This window comes from Pseudochaenichthys georgianus, chromosome 22 (genome assembly GCF_902827115.2).
Source record: "Pseudochaenichthys georgianus chromosome 22, fPseGeo1.2, whole genome shotgun sequence".
Classification (NCBI taxonomy): Eukaryota; Metazoa; Chordata; class Actinopteri; order Perciformes; family Channichthyidae; genus Pseudochaenichthys; species Pseudochaenichthys georgianus.
The window spans coordinates 30803402-30828513 of NC_047524.1; the positions used below are offsets into that span (position 1 = coordinate 30803402).

General features: G+C 42.8%; 1 protein-coding gene across 3 annotated transcripts in view; it reads left to right on the top strand.

Moving 5' to 3' along the window:
- pals1a (protein associated with LIN7 1, MAGUK p55 family member a) overlaps nucleotides 1–24762 on the top strand; it is an 82172-nt gene extending 57410 nt beyond the window's left edge. For all 3 annotated transcript variants that reach the window (XM_034111823.2, XM_034111825.2, XM_034111824.2), the window contains exons 5-17: nucleotides 1954–2061; nucleotides 3210–3287; nucleotides 3719–3859; nucleotides 4021–4182; nucleotides 7797–7874; nucleotides 8001–8184; nucleotides 12568–12639; nucleotides 19877–19948; nucleotides 21520–21687; nucleotides 21964–22053; nucleotides 23197–23309; nucleotides 23419–23529; nucleotides 23770–24762. In XM_034111823.2, coding sequence (XP_033967714.1) covers nucleotides 1954–2061; nucleotides 3210–3287; nucleotides 3719–3859; nucleotides 4021–4182; nucleotides 7797–7874; nucleotides 8001–8184; nucleotides 12568–12639; nucleotides 19877–19948; nucleotides 21520–21687; nucleotides 21964–22053; nucleotides 23197–23309; nucleotides 23419–23529; nucleotides 23770–23946 — 1554 coding nt within the window. In that variant the 3' untranslated portion in view covers nucleotides 23947–24762. The remainder of the gene's footprint in view (nucleotides 1–1953; nucleotides 2062–3209; nucleotides 3288–3718; nucleotides 3860–4020; nucleotides 4183–7796; nucleotides 7875–8000; nucleotides 8185–12567; nucleotides 12640–19876; nucleotides 19949–21519; nucleotides 21688–21963; nucleotides 22054–23196; nucleotides 23310–23418; nucleotides 23530–23769) is intronic.
- Nucleotides 24763–25112: the final 350 nt, after the last annotated feature.

Genomic DNA, 25112 nt, shown 5'->3' on the forward strand with positions numbered 1-25112 from the left:
TGTGTGCATTTCAGGATTTGCCTTGTTGTGGCAGTACCATACACATCTGCTTCCATCTAGGCATCATCTATACCCGAGTTCTCCATGGAGCCACCAAGAGCTCTGGGGTAGCCATGATGACATGCAGCTCACCCAGTCTGGGAACAACCATCTGTTTTAAGGTCAGGTCTGCCATCTAGGAACCGCACCACCTTCTCATAGAGGGCCATGTCAAAGGTAATGACTGTGGGGTGATCTTCCCCAACTGCCAACTTCCTCAGCTGATTTGCTAGCATTATCACAGTCAACAGAGTTGACCACTCGTGTGCCACCTCTGGCAATAGTGGCAAGGCTCCAACCTATGTCAAGGGAAGGCTTTCAGACAACAGTGAGTTGTATCCTGCCCAGCCTGGAATATTTGAATTTGAATGAATTTATAGATATTTTATATTTATCTATATAAGATAATGGTCTATTATAGAGTATTTGATGAAAAATAATCAAATAAATTTGTTTTTGTATACTTAAAAAAACTTTGCACATGTAATTTTCGACCGACTCATGCATCGAAGGGTTAATGTTGTAAAATGTAGTACCTCTGTAACTACCATCATTGGATTCCTTGACCCTGAAAATGTGGGTTTAGAAGTTCAAATCAATGTTCCAGTTTATAAGCCGAGATATTACAAAACCTACATTTATGGCGGCCATTTTGGAAATTCCAATATGGCCGCCATATAGACATCTGGGCAAATGGAAACATGGATTTTCTGAATAAAGCAGGTTAAAATAATTAAATTGCATACATTTTATTTTAGTAAACACTGAAAATGGGTCCCACAGACCCAAACAGCACTCAAAGGTTAAAGGTAGCATATAATAATGTTAAAATGTGCTAAATATATACACTGCAAAAAAACTAAAAAGAGGAGTAAAAGTAGCTCAGGACTTTTTGAAAGTAGCCCTCATCCTAAAAAAGGTTGGAGACCCCTGTTATAGAACGATACATTTGACAATGTTAAGCTTGGCCTACCATTTTATTGAAGCGATGAGGAACAGGTGGGGCTTGAAAAGGCCCACCTGTTCAAAGTGGGGAATGACAGAAAAAGTTTGAGAACCACTGCCTTAGACCCTCACATCGTACAAGGAAAGACTTCCAGAGAAAACCCACAGTTTAAGGGAAAAATGGGAGAAACCTCAGGGAGAGCAGCAGAGGAGGGATCCCTCTCCCAGGACGGACAGACGTGCAATAGGTGCCGTGTGTAAATCGAAGAGATAATACATTTTACAGCATATAGACCGAATGTTAGGAAATGCATGTGTCTGTAATGAGAAGATGAATCCACGAGGATGTCAGCTACAATCCTGTGGAAGCCATCAGGGAAGCAGCATGACGAGACTCAAGGCAGGACCGCACAGACAGGTTCAGCCACGACCCGAAGTCCACCACTTAATCCAGAACTCAGGATAGAGGATCCAAGACACAGGACTACAGCAAGAGGATCAGCCTGGACTCCGGTTCCCGGCGTAGATATAGATACAAAACAAGAAAAAAGATTTGGCTGGGTTAATCGGAACAAGAGAAAACACAGACACAGACAGAGAGGGGAAAGGTCATTGGATACAAGTTATTCTTGATAACCCTCTAGAAAGATCTCATGAACTTCCCCACTCAATCTATCAAGACCCGAGCAGTTCTATTAGATATAGGATAAGAAACAGAGATATATATCCCCCAGCCTTACATTGTTGGTTGTCTAACTCAACCCTGTTTTTTTTCAAAAGAACTGTAAATGAACTGAAATGACCAAAACAAGCGCAAGTGAACACTGTCAGTTTGAAAGCAGCAAATGGAAAACTTTGATTTCAGTTTTAAACAATGTGAATACAGGTATAGTGATGTGAGAAGATGACATGTGAGCTCCAGTTGAGAAGAATATAACAGAAGCTGCTCTTGTCTTTCTCCTCCTGTAGTCTGACTTCCAGTCAGCGCTGAAGATCCATAATGCCGTGGCAACCAGCATGCATCGACCCTCTCCTCCATACCCACACACACACCAGGCTCTGCAGCTGGCCATGGAGGTAATTCCAGTTTGAAATCTTATTTCCTAGATGCTTCTTGTCGCATCCACACACACACTCACTGAAACACGCACAAACACACACACACAAAATAACAGTCCAGGTCAGTGAGTGTTATAATGAGATTGGATACAGAGCAGCTCTGTTGAGTATCAATTAGTGCTCAATCACAAGTGATTGTGCACGCGCACACACACACACACACACATTCCTATATGCCAACTCTTTTATTTTGTAATAATATGTGTAGGCAACAGCCTGTGAGTATAGAGTGGTGCAGTGATGACGTCTTTTTGTAGGAACTTTGTATCGCTAAGGGCTCCCTCAACAAAAAGCAGTGGGAATATTGCCCAAATTAATCTCTGTGGCAAAAGAACCGTTTATGGTGCTTATTTAGCCACTTGTTAGCAGCCACAGTTTGTATAACACATAGAAGCTTCAGAGATTCACCTGTGTGGGATCTACTATTGTTATGTCGGAAAACAAAATGTGAAAATCCTGTTAGCCTTTGTTAACCACAGACCTTATTTGGGTAGTTAAACAAACAGTTGACTTTGAAACAAAGGTAACGGAAATGGTAACATGTGTACTTATCCCAGCACCACTCTATAGACATGTATGATACCAATGACTTCATCAGAAAGACACTTCCAAAGCTTTTGGACTTTTGAAAGGTTTCCAAGCATATTAGAGAATATTACTTTGTATAATTCGATACCCGGTATCATAGGTGATTTACACATGGTACCAGGTTCATGATAACCAGATTAAGATATGCCAACACCCATGATGTTAGTACGATCAGTGCTGTATGTTCTTCCTGCCACAGGTTGAGTTGTCATGATACACACCTGCTCCATGTTGGCCTCTCCACAACCTTCCCTGCATTTGGCTTTAAAGACGAAAACACTTTCAGACTTAATCTAACCTCACCCACTGAAAGAAATGCCTCCTGTTAGACTCGAATCCTTGTAGACTGGGCCCAGATTTAGATGAACCCTTGAAATATGTTTGGGGCTTGACAATAAAATGAGACAAATGATCCCTTTAAGCTCAGACATGTCTGCAGCTGCTATATTGAATATGTTGAATGTGTTATTGCTATGGTGACTTTGCCTTGATGATGCTGTGATATCTTGTGTTTCCAGACCAGGAGTCTCATCCAGACGAGTCAGAACAAAGAGGGACTGGAACTACACAGCCTGCTGGCAGACACACACATCCAGGTACACAACCTGAATCACAACCATATGCACAAACAACGTTACTAATACAACCACACACACATAACCATTCACACACAACTATATGTACACACCCACAAATCCTGGTTCACCATCTCACACAACCACATACACAACCAGGTACACACACACACGCACACATACATATACACACACATACATATACACACACACACACACACATAACCACACACTAAACCATGCACACACAACTGAACACATAACCACATGTGCACAAACTATCAAACACATGCACACAGACAAACCCACCCAGGTTAACACACACAACCACACAACATAAGAAACATGCACACACACTGTTTTCGGAAAAATCCTCTTATACTATGACTACTAATGTTTGTGTGTGTGTTGAATGCTTGTGTGTGTGTGTGTGTGTGTGTGTGTGTGTGCAGTCCTTGCTCCTGGCCCATGACAGGATAGCAGAGCAGGAGATGCAACTTGAGCCGCCACCCACCCAGGGAGAGACCCTAACCCAGTTGGGGGGGGAGACGGTGAAGATTGTGCGCATAGAGAAAGCTCAGGACATCCCACTGGTGAGGAGAACACACACTCACTCTGTATCAATGAGGAAAAACCTGTATCCCACCATGTTTACACTTAAAGTGCTCAGTCAGAATCAAAAGGCTGTAAATACCACAGGGAGTGGGTCATGTCCACGTGTGTCCATCATCCCGCTGCTCTGTGTGTCCTCCAGGGGGCGACGGTGCGGAACGAGATGGAGAGTGTGGTGATCAGTCGGATTGTTCGAGGTGGAGCCGCTGAACGAAGCGGACTTCTGTCAGAAGGAGATGAAATCCTGGAGATTAACGGCATCGAGATCAGAGGGAAGGATGTCAACCAAGTCTTTGATATTCTTGTAAGTATATCCAAAGAGTTCTTTGATGGAGTAATGAATAAGATCACTTAGGGGTGTAACAATTAGTCATTGTTTGTTTCAAACTCCAGGTGTTTTAGTGTCCGTTTGGCATTATCTGCATTTACATCTTTATTTACTTATAAGAGAGACCAGGCCGATAATCGGTCAACCCCTACTAGGAATGTGTCATACCCACTTAACAGGAAGAAAGTCAGCTAACTGACGATGTGAACCATGTTTACTGAAACAAAACACAACTCTAACGCCGAGCCTCTGAATTAGCACTAAGCGAAAGAGTGCTGACGCACTTAGCACGTAATATAAATATGTTATACTTCATCAGATCTGCAATGTCTATCATAAAGCTGAGATTCCACAGATTCCAATGGTATAATTATCATCACTCCACGACCAAAACTCGTGGCAGTGAAAGCCAGCAAAGACAACACACAACTTCTCTTTATGGCCAAAACGGCAAATACGTCTTACCTTTGCTGTTTTCTGATCAAAGTTGTGTTCAAGGGCATTAATGCGCATATAAACACTGCTGAAGGTTAATCCAATGTCTCTGTCACTTTGAAATGATTACTGATAATCCATCATTCCATTTAGTCAATAAGAGCAGTTTTCATATAGTGTATGAGAGCTGTAAGCCAGCTTCCGGTTTTGGGCATGCTGGCTGCTCTCATTCATCAATGGTAATGTTTGGATGGATTTAGAACTCCCTCTCGATTCTATTGGCTCTAACGGTTCAAAAGAGGTGTCAATCATCAAAATCGGCCCATGGGTTCCAGAGATATGGCAAACCCACCCAAATCACCCCAGAGGTGTTTTTTTTCTTTCTAAATCTCTCTAAAAAGGTCAAATGTCACTTGTTTTGCATCAATCCTGATACCGGGTACTTATTATATGTTATACTTTGGATTCCTAAAGCTTTTAGTCTACCATCCCATCATTCAAGGGTGCTTTTCACGACAAGCAGGGGTGCACATAACCTTTTTTAGTGAGTTACTCAGATGAGTACCAGGAGACAGCGTTTGGTACTCACTCCACACGAAGCGTGGTCCTCCGCAGTGTCTCCTTCACTGTCCTCTATTTACACTTCTTGCATGCTAGATGATGATGATGATGATGATGATGATGATGATGATGATGATGAAGATGCACCTGTCTCTTTTTAAGCCTCCGATTTGCTTTCTCCAAAACTTGTTGCCAAAACTGTGAAGTCCTTGCATTTCCTGAAGCCAAGTTGAAGGATCAAATACTAACGGCCGGTCCACACACAGGCATGAAACAAATCTTGAAAAATCTTGGAGGTGGGCGTGTCTGACAGCTTGGCGATTTTTTTGCGAGCAACGCGACCAACAACCAATCACATGAATCTCCCGCCCCGACATACAAAGCAATAGCAATGTTAAAACGAAGTAAACTGGATATAAACTCCCCAAACAGGCGAAAACCTACCAGTTTCACCCACTGTCTCTGCCACCTCCCTCCATGCCGGTTCCTCCGGTTTGTATCCCGGTAAATAGTTCTGGTCGTAAAGAACCGGGTGATTTGCTACCGTAATTTCTCGATTGGAATATGAGGAAATGAACTGCGGTCTGGTTCTCCCTGCTTACACGCGGTTTGATTGGCTAGCGCTTCTACTGTCAGATTTGCATAAACGGGATTTGATTGGCTGATGCCAGCTTCGAAAGCATCAACTTTTGATGCTCACGATGCTTGCAAAGCCATGCTCCGCTCCCCACAATGCAGTTCGGCGAAGATTCAAAATCTTCTACGTCACCCCATTCAAATGAATGGGCGAAGCTTTGAAAGATTTTTTTCATGCCTGTGTGTGGACGGGCCGTAAGAAATGATCACATGACTTGAAGTCATATCTGATTTCAGATGTGGGAAGTTACTAACTCAAGTACTGTACTTAAATACAATTGTGAGATATTTGTACTTTACTTGACTTTGATGCTACTTAGTACTTCTTCTCCACTACAGTTCAGAGGTAAATGGTGTACTTTCACTCCACTACATGTATTTAATACCTTTAGTTACTTCACAGATCTGGATGAATTTAGTTCCACCTGGAGTAAATCCACCAGCTACCCTGCAGTCTACAAAGTACTTCAGACTAGCTGCACCTTCACCAGCTTTGAGAACACTTTCATGATCAATCATTATAAACCATATCATATATATTATTCTGAAATGGACCAATCTGCACAATGACTACTTTTACTGTCGCTACTTTCACTATATTTTGATAATACTTTTCTAATTTTACTTGAGGAACATTTTGAATGCAGGACTTGACTGTAACAGAGTATTCCTACACAAGATCTGATTTCAAACTCTTCCATAACACCCTGAGGAAGTTTGCAGCTCTGTTTCACTCCACTTTGTTGTAAATCAAACTGCAGCAGCTTGACCACAGAGCGTGCACGTTGTGATCAGCTGATTGTGCGCAGTTCCCCAGTGTGTGTGCGCGGGGCACAGAGGGTGCTCAGGGGAGTCTCCCACTGCAGCCAGTTGGCAGAGTTTTGGCACAATTCTGTTGTTCATACCGACGTTAACCCTGTCTGTGCACACGGCACCAACTCTGTTGTCCGGTGATCTGAGCCTCTGCCTCCTGTAAGCTTCACAGGTCCGTCGGTTATGTCCTGCGCGGCTCGCCCAGCTCCAGTTCAGTCAGTCACAGAAAGTCCGAAGAGTTTTAGCAGGGAGCGAAACGGCAACGTAGCTGCTTAATGTCTTTGTTTTTTTGACATGTCTCGTAGTTTACTCCATTGAGTGTTGACAAGAAACACGTGTAGACGACATATGTGTTTTGTTTAGATGTTTTGAGGTATGCAAAGGCAAGTAGTGACACAAGTGACGTTACGCAATTCAGATGTGTGCCGCGCATGCGTACCAGTTATGTGCACCCTGACTAAGTGATGGTTTTTTTGGACGGAAACTATAATTTACATTTTTTTACTATGTTAAATCTGAATTTACTTTAAAATAAAAACATCTATTGATTCTGACTTTCTACATCCAACTCACAGGTGTATCATTGCTTTGAGAGAAAAGATCATCCATTTTTTGAAGATATAGTCATCTGTTCTGGGAATGTCCTTTTCGAACCTGAGACCTGAAAATGGGGTTAATGAAAGCCAATATTCTCCCTGATGTGTGAACTTTAAAGAACAATTTGACTTGTTCTGGCAAAGGCCACTGGATGGTATCCACCAAAATAAATATGGATCACCCTTGGTTCTTTGTATGTTATTCTTATTCAAGCACATGTAGCCAACTGCCTATAGCTTAACATTCCTTTACTATATGTTATTTAGAAATGTTCCTGTCCAACATCTGCATCAAAATAAGATCAGAATCCGGTTTATTGGGCCACAACACAGAGGCAGCCATCCGCAGCGCCACCTAGGTGTTCACCCATCATATTCATTTGTCATTTGTGTCAAGATGATACGTTTCCCTTATCAATTGCGGGTGATACTTTTATTACATATGACAACGGCAAAAGGACCAAAGGTCATTATAAAAGTGAAATGCAAAATGAACAATCCATGTGAGGTTGATTAATGACAAATTATTTTGTGTGTGTTGTGTTTCAGGCGGACATGCACGGCCTCCTGACCTTTGTGCTCATTCCCAGCAATCAGGGCAAACCCCCCCCTGTCAAAGAGTCCGTGGTGAGTGCTCAATCATAAACATCTGAGCAAATGTTTTGATAAAGAACAGATTTAGAAAGTGTTCAAGTGAGGTTTGTAAATGTCTTTTTGGATGTGATCAAAACCCAGTTTCCTTCCCTCCTTCAGGTCCATGTGAAGGCCCATTTTGACTACGACCCCTCAGACGACCCCTATGTGCCGTGCAGAGAGCTGGGCCTGTCCTTCCAGAAGGGGGACATTCTCCACATCATCAGCCAGTCTGACCCCAACTGGTGGCAGGCCTACAGGGACGGAGACGAGGACAACCAGCCGCTAGCCGGACTCGTACCAGGTACTTCCCTCTGTCTGGCCATTTTGTCTCTTGGGTGTTTTACTTGTACAGTGAAGGAAATAAGTATTTGATTCCTTGCAGATTTTGTAAGTTTGTCAATCTTCTTGTTCTTCTTGAGCAGGGTTAGGGTTAGCTAAGGTTCAGGCACTGCAGGATTTGATCAATGTTGGTGTAGTGCAGCAGTTTTCAAAGTGTGAGGTGCCAGAGAGCTTCAGGGGAGGCGCAGCGTCAGAAAGAAATAACGAGAAACAGTGAAATCTAGCTAGTTAACTTCAGCTAACTTGATGCGAGCCGCAACATGATTTTTAGTGAAGTTACCTAAAGTGAGAGAGGAGACAGCGTCTGACAGAAAACGTGTGTCACTTGGGGCGGACTGGTCCTCTGTAGAATCTGGAGAATCGCAGAACGGCCGGTCGTCAAGGGCCGTTGACGGCCGGCTTGGTCGAGGCTCCCCCTGTTGACAGTTCACTAGCGCTCCCTTCACCTCAACCTACCTGTGTGAGTGCGGGTTTTCCGTATTGACTTTGATCAAAAGCAAGCACCAGTCAAGGCTGCAGCCAGAGGAGGATCTGCGTTTATTCCTGTCTACATTGCACAGACTCATTGTTCCCACTAAAGTAGGGCTGAGTGTAATGAGGAGGCAAAGTTGACGTTCAGTGTGTTGCCGGGAGCATATAAGGATTTATCCACCATGTAAAAAATGTAAAAAGGTGTGTAGCGTGCTGCAGCAGCAGTCTGCTCTGCACGCAGGCTTCCTCCAAGTTTACAGTAAAACAAACTGGTGGTGTGACCAATGGCCATTTACAATTATTAATACTATTACTATTATTAGCATATATATATTTATATATATTTTGGTTGAAACTAAGCCAGAAAAAAAAAAAAAAAACATAAATAATAAATAAGAAAAAATATATATAAATAAAATCGATTTTTAAAAATAATATTCGATTATGGAGACTGTAACGAATAATCGAATAATCGAATAATCGCTGGCATCCCTAGTAGATAGCGAAAAGAAGAGCATAATGACATGTTTTATTACTGGACCTCTTTGAAATGCAATTTAATGCTCCTGCATTATAGCAACAACAACAATAATAATAATAATAATAGCAATCATAATTGGGAGGGGGGGCGCGGCTGTTCTTATGTTCTCTGAGGGGAGGCTCACCTTCCCACACTTTGAAAACCCCTGGTGTAGTGTGTTACCAATATGATCATTAACAAGTTCCTCCTGTGTAGTTCTGGGCTGACCCCTCACCTTTCTCATGACCATCATACCCCACGGGCCAGATCTTGTGTGGATTCCCAGACCGAGGGCGATTGATGCTCATTTTGTGTTTCTTCTATTTCTGAATAATGGCACCAACAGTGGTCTCCTCCTCACCAAGCTGCTTTCTGGTGGTCTTGTAGCCGATCCCAGCCTTGTGCAGGTCTATAGTCTGGTCCCTGAGGTCCTTAGACAGCTCTTTGGTCTTGCCCATAGTGGAGAGGTTGGAATCTGATTGGTTGATTCTGTGGACATCCATCCATCCATCCATCCATCTTCTCCCGCTTATCCGTGGTCGGGTCGCGGGGGCAGCAGTTCCAGCAGAAAGCCCCAAACTTTCTTTTCCCTGGCGACATCAACCAGCTCTGACTGGGGGGATCCCAAGACGCTCCCAGGCCAGCGAAGAGATATAATCCCTCCACCTGGTCCTAGGTCTACCCCTTGGTCTCTTCCCAGCTGGACGTGCCTGGAACACCTCCCTAGGGAGGCACCCAGGTGGCATCCTAACTAGGTGCCCGAACCATCTCAACTGGCTCCTTTCGACGCGAAGGAGGAGCGGCTCAACTCCGAGTCCCTCCCTGATGACCGAACTTCTCACCTTATCCCTAAGGGAGACACCAGCCACCCTGCGGAGAAAACCCATCTCGGCCGCTTGTATCCGCGATCTCGTTCTTTCGGTCATGACCCATCCTTCATGACCATAGGTGAGGGTAGGAACGAAAATGGCCCGGTAGACAGAGAGCTTTGCCTTCTGGCTCAGCTCCCTTTTCGTCACAACGGTGCGGTAAAGCGACTGCAGTACCGCTCCCGCTGCTCCGATTCTCCGGCCCATCTCACGCTCCATTGTTCCCTCACTCGAGAATAAGACTCCGAGATACTGGAACTCCTTCACTTGGGGTAAGGACTCAGTCCCTACTTGGAGTGGACAGTCCATCGGTTTCCTGCTGAGAACCATGGCCTCAGATTTGGAGGTGCTGATCCTCATCCCAGCCGCTTCACACTCGGTTGCGAACCGATCCAGTGAGTGATGAAGGTCGCAGACCGATGAAGCCATCAGAACCACATCATCTGCAAAAAGCAGTGGTGCAATCCTTAGTCCACCGAACTGCAGACCCCCCCCCCCCCCCACGACTACGCCTCTAAATCCGATCCATGTATATTACAAACAGGATTGGTGACAAAGCGCAGCCCTGGCGGAGGCCAACCCTCACCGGAGATGGGTCCGACTTACTGCCGAGGACCCGGACACAGCTCTCGCTTTGGGAGTACAGAGATTGGATGGCCCTGAGTAGAGACCCCCTCACCCCATACTCCCGCAGCACCTCCCACAGTAACTCCCTGGGAACTCGGTCATACGACTTCTCCAAGTCTACAAAACACATGTAGACCGGATAAGCGTACTCCCAGGCCCCCTCCAGGATCCTTGCGAGAGTAAAAAGCTGATCCGTCGTTCCACGACCAGGATGGAATCCGCATTGTTCCTCCTCAATCTGAGGTTCGACAATCGGCCTGACCCTCCTTTCGAGTACCTTGGAGTAAACTTTCCCGGGGAGTCTGAGTAGTGTGATGCCTCTGTAATTGGCACACACCCTCTGATCCCCCTTTTTAAAAAGGGGAACCACCAACCCGGTCTGCCACTCCTTCGGTACTGTTTCCGACTTCCACGCAACGTTGGTGAGACGTGTCAACCATGACAGTCCCTCAACACCCAGAGCCTTCAGCATTTCTGGGCGGATCTCATCCACCCCCGGGGCTTTGCCACTGTGGAGTTGTTTGACGACCTCAGTGACCTCCCCCCGGGAGATTGGTGTTGATCCCCCGTCATACTCCAGCTCTGCCTCTAGCATAGAGGGCGGAGTTGTCGGGTTCAGGAGTTCCTCAAAGTGTTCCTTCCAACGCCCCAACACTCCATCAGTTGAGGTCAACAACATCCCATCCTTACTGTACACAGCTTGGATGGTTCCCTGCTTCCCCCTCCTGAGGTGTCGGACAGTTTTCCAGAACAACTTTGGTGCCGCCAGAAAGTCCTTCTCCATGTCTTCTCCGAACTTCTCCCACACCCGCTGCTTTGCCTCAGCCACGGCTGAGGCTGCTGCCATTCGAGCCTGTCGGTACCTTGCAACTGCCTCGGGAGTCCCCCGGGATAACAAATCCCTGAAGGCCTCCTTCTTCAGTCGGACGGCTTCCCTGACCACCAGTGTCCACCAGGAGGTTCGAGGGTTACCGCCCCTTGAGGCACCTAGGACCTTGAGACCACAGCTCCCCGCCGCGGCTTCGGCAATAGAGGCTTTGAACACCGACCACTCTGGTTCAATGTCCCCAGCCTCCACAGGAATGCCCGAAAAGCTCCGCCGGAGGTGCGAGTTGAAGGCCTCCTGAACTTGGGCCTCCTCCAGACGTTCCCAGTTCACCCGAACTACACGTTTGGGCTTACCAGGTCTATCCAGAGGCTTCCCCCGCCACTCGACCCAACTCACCACCAGATGGTGATCAGTTGACAACTCCGCACCTCTCTTTACCCGAGTGTCCAAAACATACGGCCTCAGGTCCGATGATACGATAACGAAATCAATCATGGACCTTCTGCCTAGGGTGCTCTGGTACCACGTACACTTATGAGCATCCTTATGTTCGAACATGGTGTTTGTTATGGCCAATCCATGACTAGCACAGAAGTCTGTGGACAGGTGTCTTTTATTCAGGTAACACGTTGAAATTAGGAGTACTTTCTTAAAGGAAGAGGACTTGTGTAACCGGTCTGTGGGAGCCAGAATCCTTGTTGGTTGCAAGGGGATCAAATACTTATTTCCCTCAGTTAAATACAAATACATTTTGATCTTTGATTTAATGTCAATTTCTGGATTTTCGTTTTTGATATTCTGTCTCATTAGTAAAAATAAACCTACCATTACAATGATAGACTGTTCATTTCTTTGTGGGTAAACTTACAAAGTCTGCAAGGGATAAAACACTTATTTCCTCCACTGTAGCATCTTAGTAAAACTCTTGATGGTTGGCGGTGGCACTCCAATACATACTCATGTGATCATACTCTTTATTGCATGATGTGACTGTGTTTTGTATTGATATTCTCTCTTTTTTGACCACAGGGAAGAGTTTCCAGCAGCAAAGAGAAGCCATGAAACAGACCATAGAAGAAGAAAAGGAGCCGGAGAAGTCTGGTATGTTGCTCTACTATTTGCACTTTAGAGTTCCCTGAAGTAAGCATCACAAAGGGGTCCCTCCACAAAAGCATTCATTTATGATACGTAAACAGCAGGATCATCTCCACATATTAACACCATTTCATGCATTTTGAAGTGTAAACGTATTCACCAGAAGTAGAAAGCTAACGTTAGCTACAGATGTAGCGCTTCATTCCAGACGCCTACCCGTGCGCGTCCGTGATCGGCACGGGGTGGGCCCCTGCTGAAAAGGAAAACCCCCCCGCAGGACTTGAAACGCCCCCTTGATAAATACATTTAATTATAATGAAACCAGCTGCAATGGATCATGGATCCACCAGGGGGTGCTGTGAAAAGCTGCCACACTCATGTGAAATAAACAGCTGATCTACAGGTATCTGATATAGCGGATATTTGTTAAGATCCATATGTCACAGATAGGATCATATTCTGTGCTAAATAAGAGACATGTAATCATTTACTAAACATCACCATGTTTTTATTTAACAAAATAATGTTTAATTCACCTTGGCGTAAGTACAAAACCATCGCTATGTTTTTAGATCAGGAAATGCATCCAGGCTCAAACAAACGATTTTCAATCATCATCCTCGCATTCATTTAATGTATCATATGTTCGCGAGTTGAAATGAATGCACTAAATGTAATCTACGTGAGTTTACAACAACAAAAATAATCGCTTTGTTTTTATATCACATCCGACCGGAGGAAAATGCAGCGGCTCTCACTACCGATCATCCTAATCCCACGGGCAAACAATAATATGTACAGTGTTAATAGTTTACTGTATTATTAGTGTCTAATATTACTGGGGATTTCGGAATGGTAGGCCTACTGGATTTTGATTTATTGTATCGGCTTCATATCGCAATATATTCCCGAAGTCTGAAATGCAAACATTTCCCACATTAGGGCAATTCACCCTACATTTAATCATTCAAACAAAATCATATTTCGTTTCTTTTTAACGAAATAAATGTGGTTTAATCCACATAATTTACTGTGTTAATTGTTTACTGTAGTAATGTCAGTGTTGGGCAAGTTACTTCCAAAATGTAATATATTACATATTACTTATTACACTCTTTTGAAAGTAATAAGTTACATTACAAAATTACTGTCTCTGAAATGTAATGAGTTACACTACTTTAGTTACTTTTCTAGTTACTTTCACCAAAATAACCGCAAAAGAATGGCTAGTTATTTTAAATGCTAAAATGTAGTTTAGTGCAGCTCATTATACATCCAATGAAGGGCGATGTGGTATAGCATAACAACTGGGTAGGCCCTTAAGGCTACTAACAACTTGTATTACACGGCTTAGTTGAATACTCGATTCTGATTGTAACTTCTTAACATGTGACACGTTGTTAATACAGCAGTACAGACCACTGTCAAGGACTATAATGAAGGTTGCTAAGGAGGATCAAGAAAGAGAAAGGAAAAGAGGTTAAAAGACGGAGCGCTGGACGTCAGATAAATCACCAGAAGAAGGCAGACAGGAAGTGAACACTAACAGGACACGGAATGGGCTCTGTAGTGTGTTTAGTATATGGCCGTGTACAGGCCCGGCTCCAGAACAACATGACTCAGGGTGCCTCTGAGATTACAGGGGGCGCAGCAGTAGCAGGTTTACATGAGCAATAGTGACCGGCAACAGCAATGAGAAATAGCATTGATGGTCCCAATGAACAGATTATAGCATTTGTTATGTTTTGAAACCAAGCAAGTGAGAACATTTCAAGTGAGTTAAAAGTGCAATCCTGAAATATTTCATATAGTCCAAAGTGGACTGTAACAAAGAAAAGCACCACAGCTTCAAAGCTACTGATAAAAGAAATGAGAACATTTTGTAAATCAAGGCAAATATTATTTGAACCAGCTCATGGTTTGAAATGGCAAACATTGAAAAGCAAAAGTATTTTTAAAACCATGTAGCCTACTAAACATCACCTTGGTCCCATCATATACTCTGGGTAGAGAACATTTACTGTCCTTGAAAACTGGATCACATCATCATGTGAGGTTGACTTTGTGTGATCATTTCAGCTGCAACATTAGCTTGTTGATAAGCTTGGGATATGAGATCTTTGTGTAGCCATTCGTGGTGAAGGCATCTGTGCTATTGTATGCATTATTTTTGACCCAACATTTCTACAGGCATGGCAGAATATGGCACTATTTTCACATATTCTAGCCCTTGTCTATTTGTATACCACGAGCTGCAAAATGACCACCTAACACCACTGTACAGGCGGGTACTTGTTTAGATTTACCTGGGCAGGCTCTGTGTTGCCGTGGTATCCTGGCTGGCACCCGCGGGCCGCAGAGGGGCGGCGTAGTTTCGGGCGACGAAGAGTGCTGCTCCGGGGTTGAGGGCGGCGAGTCAGGCGGGAGTAAGCTAGTGTCCACAGCGGAGGGTAACGTGATGTCCCCATCTGACCCGTTGCTACGGTCTGCAGTAGATGCAGTGGTGCTGGCGTTTAGTGACGGTTGCTTTAACCATGTTCGTATAAATGATTATCCACAGATGTGTGTCACTGCTGTGGAAGCACTTTGGAAATGATGCACGCGCAGCGGAGCAGGTCACGCGCACCTGACACAATTTGTTGTTAGTATTTTTCGCTCCGTTCTCTTTTTTGAATAGAGGGTGAATAACATTCAACTGCCCTGAAGGGTAAACACCAGGTTTACTAATCTACCCGCACAATGTGTCTGGTGTTGGAATGTCTCGCTATGTTAGTACATTCTTAAAAAACAAAACACCATTTAATTTCGGGTTAACATGTGTTGTAACTGCGTTACTGAGCATTGTAACGGGTAATATATTACCCACATTTAGTTACTTTTTGCTGTAACAAAGTAATGTAATATATTAGTGTAACTCCGTTACTTTTGTAACGCGTTACACCCAACACTGAGTAGTGTGCACATTACTTTTCGCTGCTTGTTGCACCTGGTTAGAAGCTAAACTGCATTTCGTTGTCTCAGTACCTGCAATATGTGCAATAACAATAAAGTTGAATCTAATCTTGAGCAGGAACAAATGTATTTAGGCTACTTAGTACATATCTGACATACACGATTAAACACATTTGTGCATTCTTTAAACCGAGTCGAGCCGAGTCCGGAGGTGGCGGCACATTAAAGTGTGCACCTGATTGTTTAACTTGAAGGTGCCTGATGACATTTAATCATTCAAACTAAATCATATTTCGTTTATTTTTAACGAAATAAATGTGGTTTAATCCGCATAATTTAGGCCTACTGTGTTAATTGTTTACTGTAGTATTGTTTAACTTGAAGGTGCCTGATGCAGAGTCCTGCACGGGTCTGATTTTCAAGACCCGCTCCCGCGACGTGCAATACCGAACCCGCCCCGCTACCCGCACATATTGCCAATTAGTTCCGCAACCCGACCCGTCGGCACAAGATCCGCAACCCGACCCGAACCCGCATAGCCTAGCCTATATATGAGTAGTGAAAACGTGCAATTATTAACACATGCAGTTGCATATTTGTCTCAAAAAGCGTGGGATGTTGGTTATTTCCTCCATCTAGGATGACACCAAAAGCCTCCCAGACGTTGGATTTCGCTCTTGAGGAAGTGTTATTGAAAGTGCTGTATTCTCCATAGAGAGCATCACCTCAGCCATTTCGAATGTGGCGTGCACAGCAGCAGATTGATGCGCTGCAGAGGTTATGATTATGCGCGGTCCCGCGGGGGAGAAGTCTGAGGATTTAAACATTAAACAAAATTATTATTATTTTAATATATTTATTATGCAACACCCGCGACCCGACCCGCATCATCTTTGTTTTACCCAGAACCGAACCCGGAAAAAAGCTTTTGAAAAAATACCACCCGCGAATCATCTTTTTTGCAGGTCACCCGATGCAGGACTCTGGCCTGATGTGAACATTTACAGAAGAACTCTAGCTTGAATGGCCTTTGTATGTATACAGTAGTACTACAGTATAGCCCAACCATGTACACCTTCCTTTTTTCCCGTCCAAAGTTTGAATTGGATAAAGGTAATGGTTATCGATGGTGCTTTTATAGCCTATTGTATAATAACTGTGTGATTTATATTCTTTTTAAATGCATATATGGCCACCCATTTACACGGCTCTTCCCGTCAAGAATATGAATAGAACTTAGGTAGATCACTTTACATTTCTGCAAATTAATTTTTAATCACACACGTCTCCCCACGTCTCCCCGTCCCGAAAATGATAAATAAAATAAAAAGAGGAAACAATTTTCAAGTTCAGTTTTCAATGTTTTATTTAAAATAACTGACATAACAGACACCATACTGTAGGCCTATCTGCTGCGGAAACCAGGACGAGCTGTTTCGGGATCTGTTTTTCGGGGGCTCCTCAGTCTCTCATTTACCCGGCTCCTGATCTTATGCCACTGGTCAATGTTCAGATTTGGGAACCAATTGGAAACATAGGACTCAATCTTTTTCAACCTCTTGACGGGAAAAAAGGAAGGTGTAAATGTTTGAATGATGAATAAACAGTGAGGAGGGGTACAATATGAATACACTAGATATACACAGCAGCCCAGCCTGTGAGCAGTATGAACACCAATGAGCGCTCAGCTCGAGATACCAGCGAGTCGAGAGAGAGAATGATATCTGCATTTTCTCTTTTGGTTTGATTAGGACACATCCTGGGGATTGTGTTTACAAACATTGACCAGACCGTTCACCAGCCCCCACCCCCCATGTTGCCTATGCTGTCCTGTGTTGCGAACTCTTTGTTTAAAACGAATTGGCCATCGGAATGTGTGGAGGAATTCCCCCCCCCCCCCCCCCCGTGATCTCCCATCCCCCAGTCTGTAGGTTTGTGTTTGCATATTATATTTACAGCCCTTAAGATACACTTTTGTGTTTAACAGCTGACCACCATGACATACTTTGTTTTAGTAGATTTCGCATGAGAGCAAAATGTATAAATATGAGCATTAAATTATATGAATATGAGAACAAAATGCATGAATGTGTGAGTGACAATATATGAATGTGTGCATTGAAATATGATAATATGAGAGCAAAATGTATGAATGTGTGAGTGTAAATATATACGTGTGTGAGAGTGAAAATGTATGTGTGTAAGAGTGAAAATATGCTGCATTTTGAATGTCCGATAGTCCACCATTTCCACCGGAAATATCAAACATTTAATAGAAGTGAAAAACAATGAACAAGACTTAACGTATTCATCATAATTAATTATATTTATTTCGTTTGGCTGTAGGATTTTTGACTTTGTTTAGAGCAGTGATCTTCTACTATATGAACATTTTGGACCCAAAATCACAAAAAAACAACAACGTAAAAACAGATTTTGAAAATGATATTATTTTTCATATAGGTAACACAAACATACACAACGAAACCATTTAAAAGCTGGAAATATATACATGGGATGTCACTATGATAATGTGAAAGTTTGATTGAGGTAGCATGGGATTTCATTCTGATAAGGCAAAAGTGTTATTATAAATATAATACAAATATATATATATATATATACACATTATGTACAAAAATAAGTTTTTTCTGTCTTTATCTGTGCCACGCTTCAAAGCGGTTTCTGTCAACTACGACACAGAGGGCCTCTCTTCGTCTCCTGCCGCCTGTCTTCGTAAATCTTCGTCTCTCCATTTCCCGCCGTCTCTCTTCGGTTCCCGCCGTCCCTCTTCGTCTCTTTTCGTCTCGTTTCGTATCACTCCGTTTACCTGATTACCTCACCCCTCCCTGGTAAATACATCCTGTTGAGCAGAATCTACAGTTTCCAGTATTTTCCGTTTCGTAAAATGATCAAATACGGCGAAGATATTAAAATATGTGCTTCCATTATTCATACTTCTGAAATATATCTGTATTAACTTTATATCATCGTATGTCCGTGTTTATTGGGTATTTTTGCATGAAACAAAGACTGGGATATAGTTTCAAGCCAGTACTTTCGACAGAAACACACGGCAATGTTGTCCGGGCTGTTGTTTTTATGCGGCACCGGCTTGAACAGGTCATGTGATCTGATCACGCCGGCGTGACGGTCGACTCCAAAGGGTTAATATTAAATACATATAAGTATTTTTACAACTTTAGAAATGATTTAGAAATACTCTGTTGTAATTATTGATGCATACATGTGTTCATCCATTCAATGTGGCATCTGCTATAATGGGGTTAATGTATGAGATTACTTAATAATACAATACATTATAATATATGATATGATAATTACATTTTAGTTTTATTCATTTCTTATTTCATAGTTTCTCATTATTATTATTATTTTTATCGCTCATCTTATTTTTGATTTTATTAATCTGTGTGAATCTGTGCTGTCCTGTTTTTCACTCTCACCCTGTTGCTGTTTGAACTACTGAATTTCCCCACGGGATTAATAAAGGTCCATCTTATCTTATCTTAATGTATACGTTGATTTACTTTAATCTACTGTACTGTGTAAAAACACCCAACAATATTACAAGAAATATACTGCATAAAGCAAACTATATACTTTATTTGATCTAAAATATTGATGTTTCTACAACACCCAGTTGTCTTTGTGTATTTTGTGAATGAAGCGCCATCTCATGGTTAAATCCTGTAATTGAACAAATGGGGAAATTGGGCAACGCCCTCTCGCAATTTGGCAACACCCCCAGCCACTGGCATCCGCTGGGCTTTTGACTGGGACACACCCATTTGAGTCTGATCTGGAGTGCTACATCTGTATGAGCAAACTCTATCACGGTTGCATGACTTCGCTAAGCTAAAGGTGGCTAATATTCGGATTCTTGGCGTTTACTAATTTCTTCAGTTTGTGTTAACCACAGACCTTATTTCAGGCTTCTAACCACAAATACTTTCAGAAAACCATTGACTTTGAGGCAAGGGAACTGGAAGTGCTAAAATGCTAACTCATTTCTGGGTTTTATGACTCATTCCTGCACCACTCTATAACCTGATGAATAACTATTTTAGGTTTATAACACTGCATCTAGCATAATGTTTATGGTTTGTCAATGTCCAATTATCCAATGAGTTTACTGACAGTACACCATTATGCACCACAAAGCTATTTTACACCAATATACAGTTGAATGTGTATGTTCCTGCATACATGACATACAATGGGTCTTGTAGCTTAATGTGTGTGTTTTACGTTGTCGTCTCGTTTACAGGGAAGCTGTGGTGTGCGAAGAAGATCAAGAGGAAGAGAAAGAAGCTGCTTTACAACACCCAAAAGAATGATGGTAGGACTTCCTGTCTTTCTGTCACTCTCAAACATTTCATTAAGTATCATTTGGTACCAATTTCAAAACATGTGCTTATACTAGGGGTGTTGAAAATAATCGTTTCTACGATGCATTGCGATGCGGACGTGGACGATTCGGTCTCGATGCAGTGACGGAAGATAATCGGTTATAGAGTAGTAACGTTGCTTCCTGATTTTCCGGCCGCGGCTTTACTATAACATTTTTTCTGTCACTTTAATATCAAATCGGTCGGTGACGCAGAGATCAGGGAACATACGTGACAGCGGCACAGCAACACCGAACACGGAGCAGTCTGCGTTATCCACCAACACAAGAACACCAGTCCAGAACCGACAACAGCAGGACCCGCTCTCAATCACTCCGTGCATGTCGCTGCGGCTCAGAGACACAGGGAGGGATTTATGTTTTTCAAAAATAATCGCGTTACAATCATGTCAGGTTTTTGGTGGATTTAATGAAGTCTTGGATTGCAGAGTATGAAAGTCCTCTAGCAATTTGCAGACGATATATACGTGTGTAAAGTTTGTGAAGGCAGGAGGAAAAAAGCTTCCGCGATCACCGTCTCCTCTCCGTTACTCCAAGCCCCGCCCCCTCCCTGAAAATAATGAGTGACAGGCTGATAGTGACCCGATAGAAACGTTGTTATTCACTTAATCACTGAGATATAATGAAGCTAATTTAATCTCATACATTCATGGGATTCATGTAACGGTAAGACAGAGAATGTAAGTGTGCACCCACATGCAGTATTTTTGTTTGTATATGCTGTTGTAAATACTCCTGTTGTCTGCTGTGTTCAGACTCAAGTCCTGTGTGTGATGCCTCATTCAGGACATTGAGAATGGAACAACTTCACACACGGAGGCTAGACCTATACAATTCATTTATTTTGGTTTATAAATTAATGTCAAGACATTTATGTAATTGATTTCTGAAGCACTTTCTAAATAATAAAAAGAGAGTTCATATGTATTTACTGCATGTATGCATTGATGAAAAATAAGCCATGTGCAGTAATATAGAAAATTGAGGATGCAACGCATTGGTATGAATCGTGATGCACCGTGATGCACCGGGATATCGAACCGAATCGAATCGTTGACCGGATAATCGTAATCGAATCGAATCGTGAGACCAGTGAAGATGCACAGCCCTAGCTTATACACTGCAAGTATTCCAGTGACACATCTGCATGGGCTGCTAGTGGATGTGAAAGAAAGATCTTTGTTCTGAGGAACATTTTCTAAACAGTGTGGTAGTTCTTATTCTAATGTCATTCATTAGTTCTATATGATCAATAGACTTTAGTTCGATGGAAAGAAAACAGTACATTCTCTAGAGGTCAACAGAGTGTATATCCAGGAATATTTTGCTTTGCTTATGAAAGAAAGTTACCAGTTTGTCTAAACGTAGTTTAAACTACAGTTTTCTGGCTTACATCATGATTAATTTGTGTAATATATGTAATCCCAGTATTTATTTAGTCTTCTTACACTTGTTCCTTTGGACCATATATTTGATTAATTCTGTTCTATTCAATTTGCCAGATGTTGACAACGAGGAGATCCTGACCTATGAGGAGATGGCTCTGTACCACCAGCCGGCCAACAGGAAGCGGCCGATCGCACTCATTGGTCCAGGCAGTTGTGGGCAAGCGGAGCTCAGACAAAAACTGCTCAACAGCCAACCGGAGCGCTTCGCTGGAGCCATGCCCCGTAAGATTACACACACACACTCTCATTCATTTGAAACATGCTTTTGTGTGTGTGAGTATACTGACGTGTGTGTGTGTGTGTGTGTGTGTGTGTGTGTGTGTGTGTGTGTGTGTGTGTGTGTGTGTGTGTGTGTGTGTGTGTGTGTGTGTGTGTGTGTGTGTGTGTGTGTGTGTGTGTGTGTGTGTGTGTGTGTGTGTGTGTGTGTGTGTGTGTGTGTGTGTGTGTGTGTGTGTGTGTGTGTGTGTGTGTGTGTGTGTGTGTGTGTGTGTGTGTCAGACACCACTCGGAGCCGGCGGGATGGCGAGCTGGGCGGTCGAGATTATCACTTTGTGTCTCGTCAGACGTTTGAGGCAGAGCTGTCAGCAGGTAAGCTCTCATGCTGGGGAAGACACTCTAATATCATACTGTATACACATGGGTTATTTAGTATGACACTCTTTAAATCTTCATGTCCATCAGCTGCTCTTCCACCACTTACGGCCCGTCCACACGGCGGCGTGCGTTGAAAGCTTCACCGTTCACTTTGAATGGGGTGATGTCACTTTTCGCCGAACTGCATTGTGGGAAGCGAAGCGGAGCTTTGCTGGCGTGGCTCGCTGCAAAAGTTGAGCGATGTTCAATTTTTGAAGCCTCGGCAGAAGCGTCAGCCAATCGAATCATATGCCAGTACAAGCTCTAGCCAATCAAACCGCTGCTTGTATGTCAGGGGCGGGAGATTGGAAGAAAAAACTCAAATGATCCTTTTAACCATTATTTATCCCTCACAAATGTATAGCACACCTCCACTGCAAATACAAAGTAATTGATGACAAATATAGGTAATCATCTGAAAAGACCTTCAATTATATATGTATCCAATCTGCACTTGATAGAAGTCAATATCAGAGTTTGCTTCTTCCTTTGACACTGAAGCACAACATCAGCAAAGGGTAGTCAAGCTAAATGATCTGACTCATTCAGAAGCCTAAATATAAGAAGAGTCCTCAAAGAAAGGTTTGGGAACAACTGGTGCAAACTGAGCACGTGAAGGACTCATTCAATAAACACAAAGGTGCCAGAGACGCCAGAGAAGGGCCGGGCCTTACTGTGTGCGGGTGTTTCAATTCCTCCACCCCAAAGTCCTGTGCACTTCCTCAGGCTCCCACCCAATTTCTCTATCACGACATACTCACAAGCTGGAAATACCAGCACCACTGTGTCCATGGTAACAAGCTTACATCAAAAACTAATAAGAGCAGTGATACTAGAGTTAGCAAGAAAACAGCCAAGGGTTCACATGAATATGAAATGTTCCTACATTAAATATATTAGCACATCCATTTGTTTGTTGATTGTTTTCTTTATTATGAAAACAAATGAAGTCAATTAAAATGAAATAAAACCCTGAAATTATTTATATAAACATTACAAACTCAAATGAACACATTGTACTGCAGAAATGTCATAGTGTGAACAAATATATTACTTGAAGAAATGTGGTAAATAAAATGTTCCTTCTTGTTTTCACAGGAAAGCTGATTGAGTCTGGAGACTTTGAGAAGAACATGTACGGGACGAGTTCTGACTCAGTGAGGCAGGTCATCAACACTGGGAAGATCTGTGTGCTCTGCCTGCATACACAGGTACACACACACACACACACACACACACACACACACACACTGATTACACAGGGTGGTGTAGTGATGGTTTTGGTTGAATCCTTATGTATGTTGGTGTGTGTGTTTACAGGCTCTAAAGGTGCTGAGGAGTTCAGACTTAAAGCCTTACATCATCTTCATAGCCCCGCCCTCCCAGGAAAGACTCCGCGCCCTATTGGCTAAAGACAACAAAAACCCAAAGGTGCCTGTCTGACTGTTTACACTTCCTGTTTACACTCAGTCAACACACATATCACCAGTGTTAACACCTGTGTGTGTGTGTGTGTGTGTGTGTGTGTGTGTGTGTGTGTGTGTGTGTGTGTGTGTGTGTGTGTGTGTGTGTGTGTGTGTGTGTGTGTGTGTGTGTGTGTGTGTGTGTGTGTGTGTGTGTGTGTGTGTGTGTGTGTGTGTGTGTGTGTGTGTGTGTGTGTGTGTGTGTCAGCCCGAGGAGCTGCGGGACATCATTGAGAAGGCGCGAGAGATGGAGCAGAGCTGCGGACATCTGTTTGACGGCGTCATCGTCAACACGGACCAGGACAAAGCCTTCAACGAGCTGCTGAGGCTCATCAACAAACTGGACACTGAGCCGCAGTGGGTGCCCTGCTCCTGGCTGCGCTGAGAACACACACACACACACGTCATAAAGTGACAATGGAGTACACTTTGATACATTCAACAAACTGGAACCTTAAGCGCGGTGTGGGAGTTACACAGAGTGTCTGTTAAGGGAAACTAATCTGAGATTTTGAGAGTTTCCATGTTATGAGAAAACATATCCGTGGTGGAGAGTCCTGAAACCTGGAAATGAGTTATCATGATAGAACTTCTTCTTGACTCATCTCAAAGCGTTTTGAACATGTTTTGGATAGATGTCTGACTTAAGGTCTGTGGTTACCACGAGCTGAATATATTTTCACCTTTTGTCCTACGACATAAAATACCTCAGTAAACACTCAATTTAAAAACGGCGGTTACTAACAAGTGTCTAAATGAGACGACTAAACGTCATCACACCTAACATTAGCTGCCTTTAGCTTAGCGGTGTTGATGTGAAGTCATGTGACCGTGATGTGGTTTTATAGCGTAGCGTTAGCTTTTGAGTTCAGAAGATTGCATTTACGAGTAACACATTATAAAAGTGGTGTTAAAATGTGGAGATTATCCAGCTGAACTAAAAGTGTAAGTATCCTAAACGTGTGACTGCCACAGATCTTACTTTCTGCAAGTTTCCGAAATCAAATTAAAAAAATCCCATTGCTTTTTGTCATGGGAACCAGTGCGCTTCCTACAACAATGCAAACACTTTATAGCCTCAGTTCATCTAAATCTCCTCATTACACACAGAAAAGCTAATATCTGGAATATTTCTTGTAAATCTACGACTTCATTATATTGCCTTATTTCTAGCATTTTTTTTTTTTTAGATAAGCTTTTATATAACAATACTTACTTATCAAAATGTTCTGTTCAAATCTGGTTTATACCGTATTGCCAAAAACTACAAAAAAAAACGAGAACTACTTTAAGCTTTCTATCAATATATATAAGGATTTAAAATGTTAGGATTTTACATTGCATACATATATTATATTATTATGAATTTCAACTTTAATCTCATAACATAATGACTTTTAAAAAATCTAAATCTCAGATTAGAGTTTGTCTTCGCATTGACTCTAATGACGCTAAAGAGCACAGTCAGCATCCTGTAGAATGTATTAACCAGGCACTGATGATACGACTTCATGCTATGTAACCCTTATGTGTATTCACTATCCTTAAAGG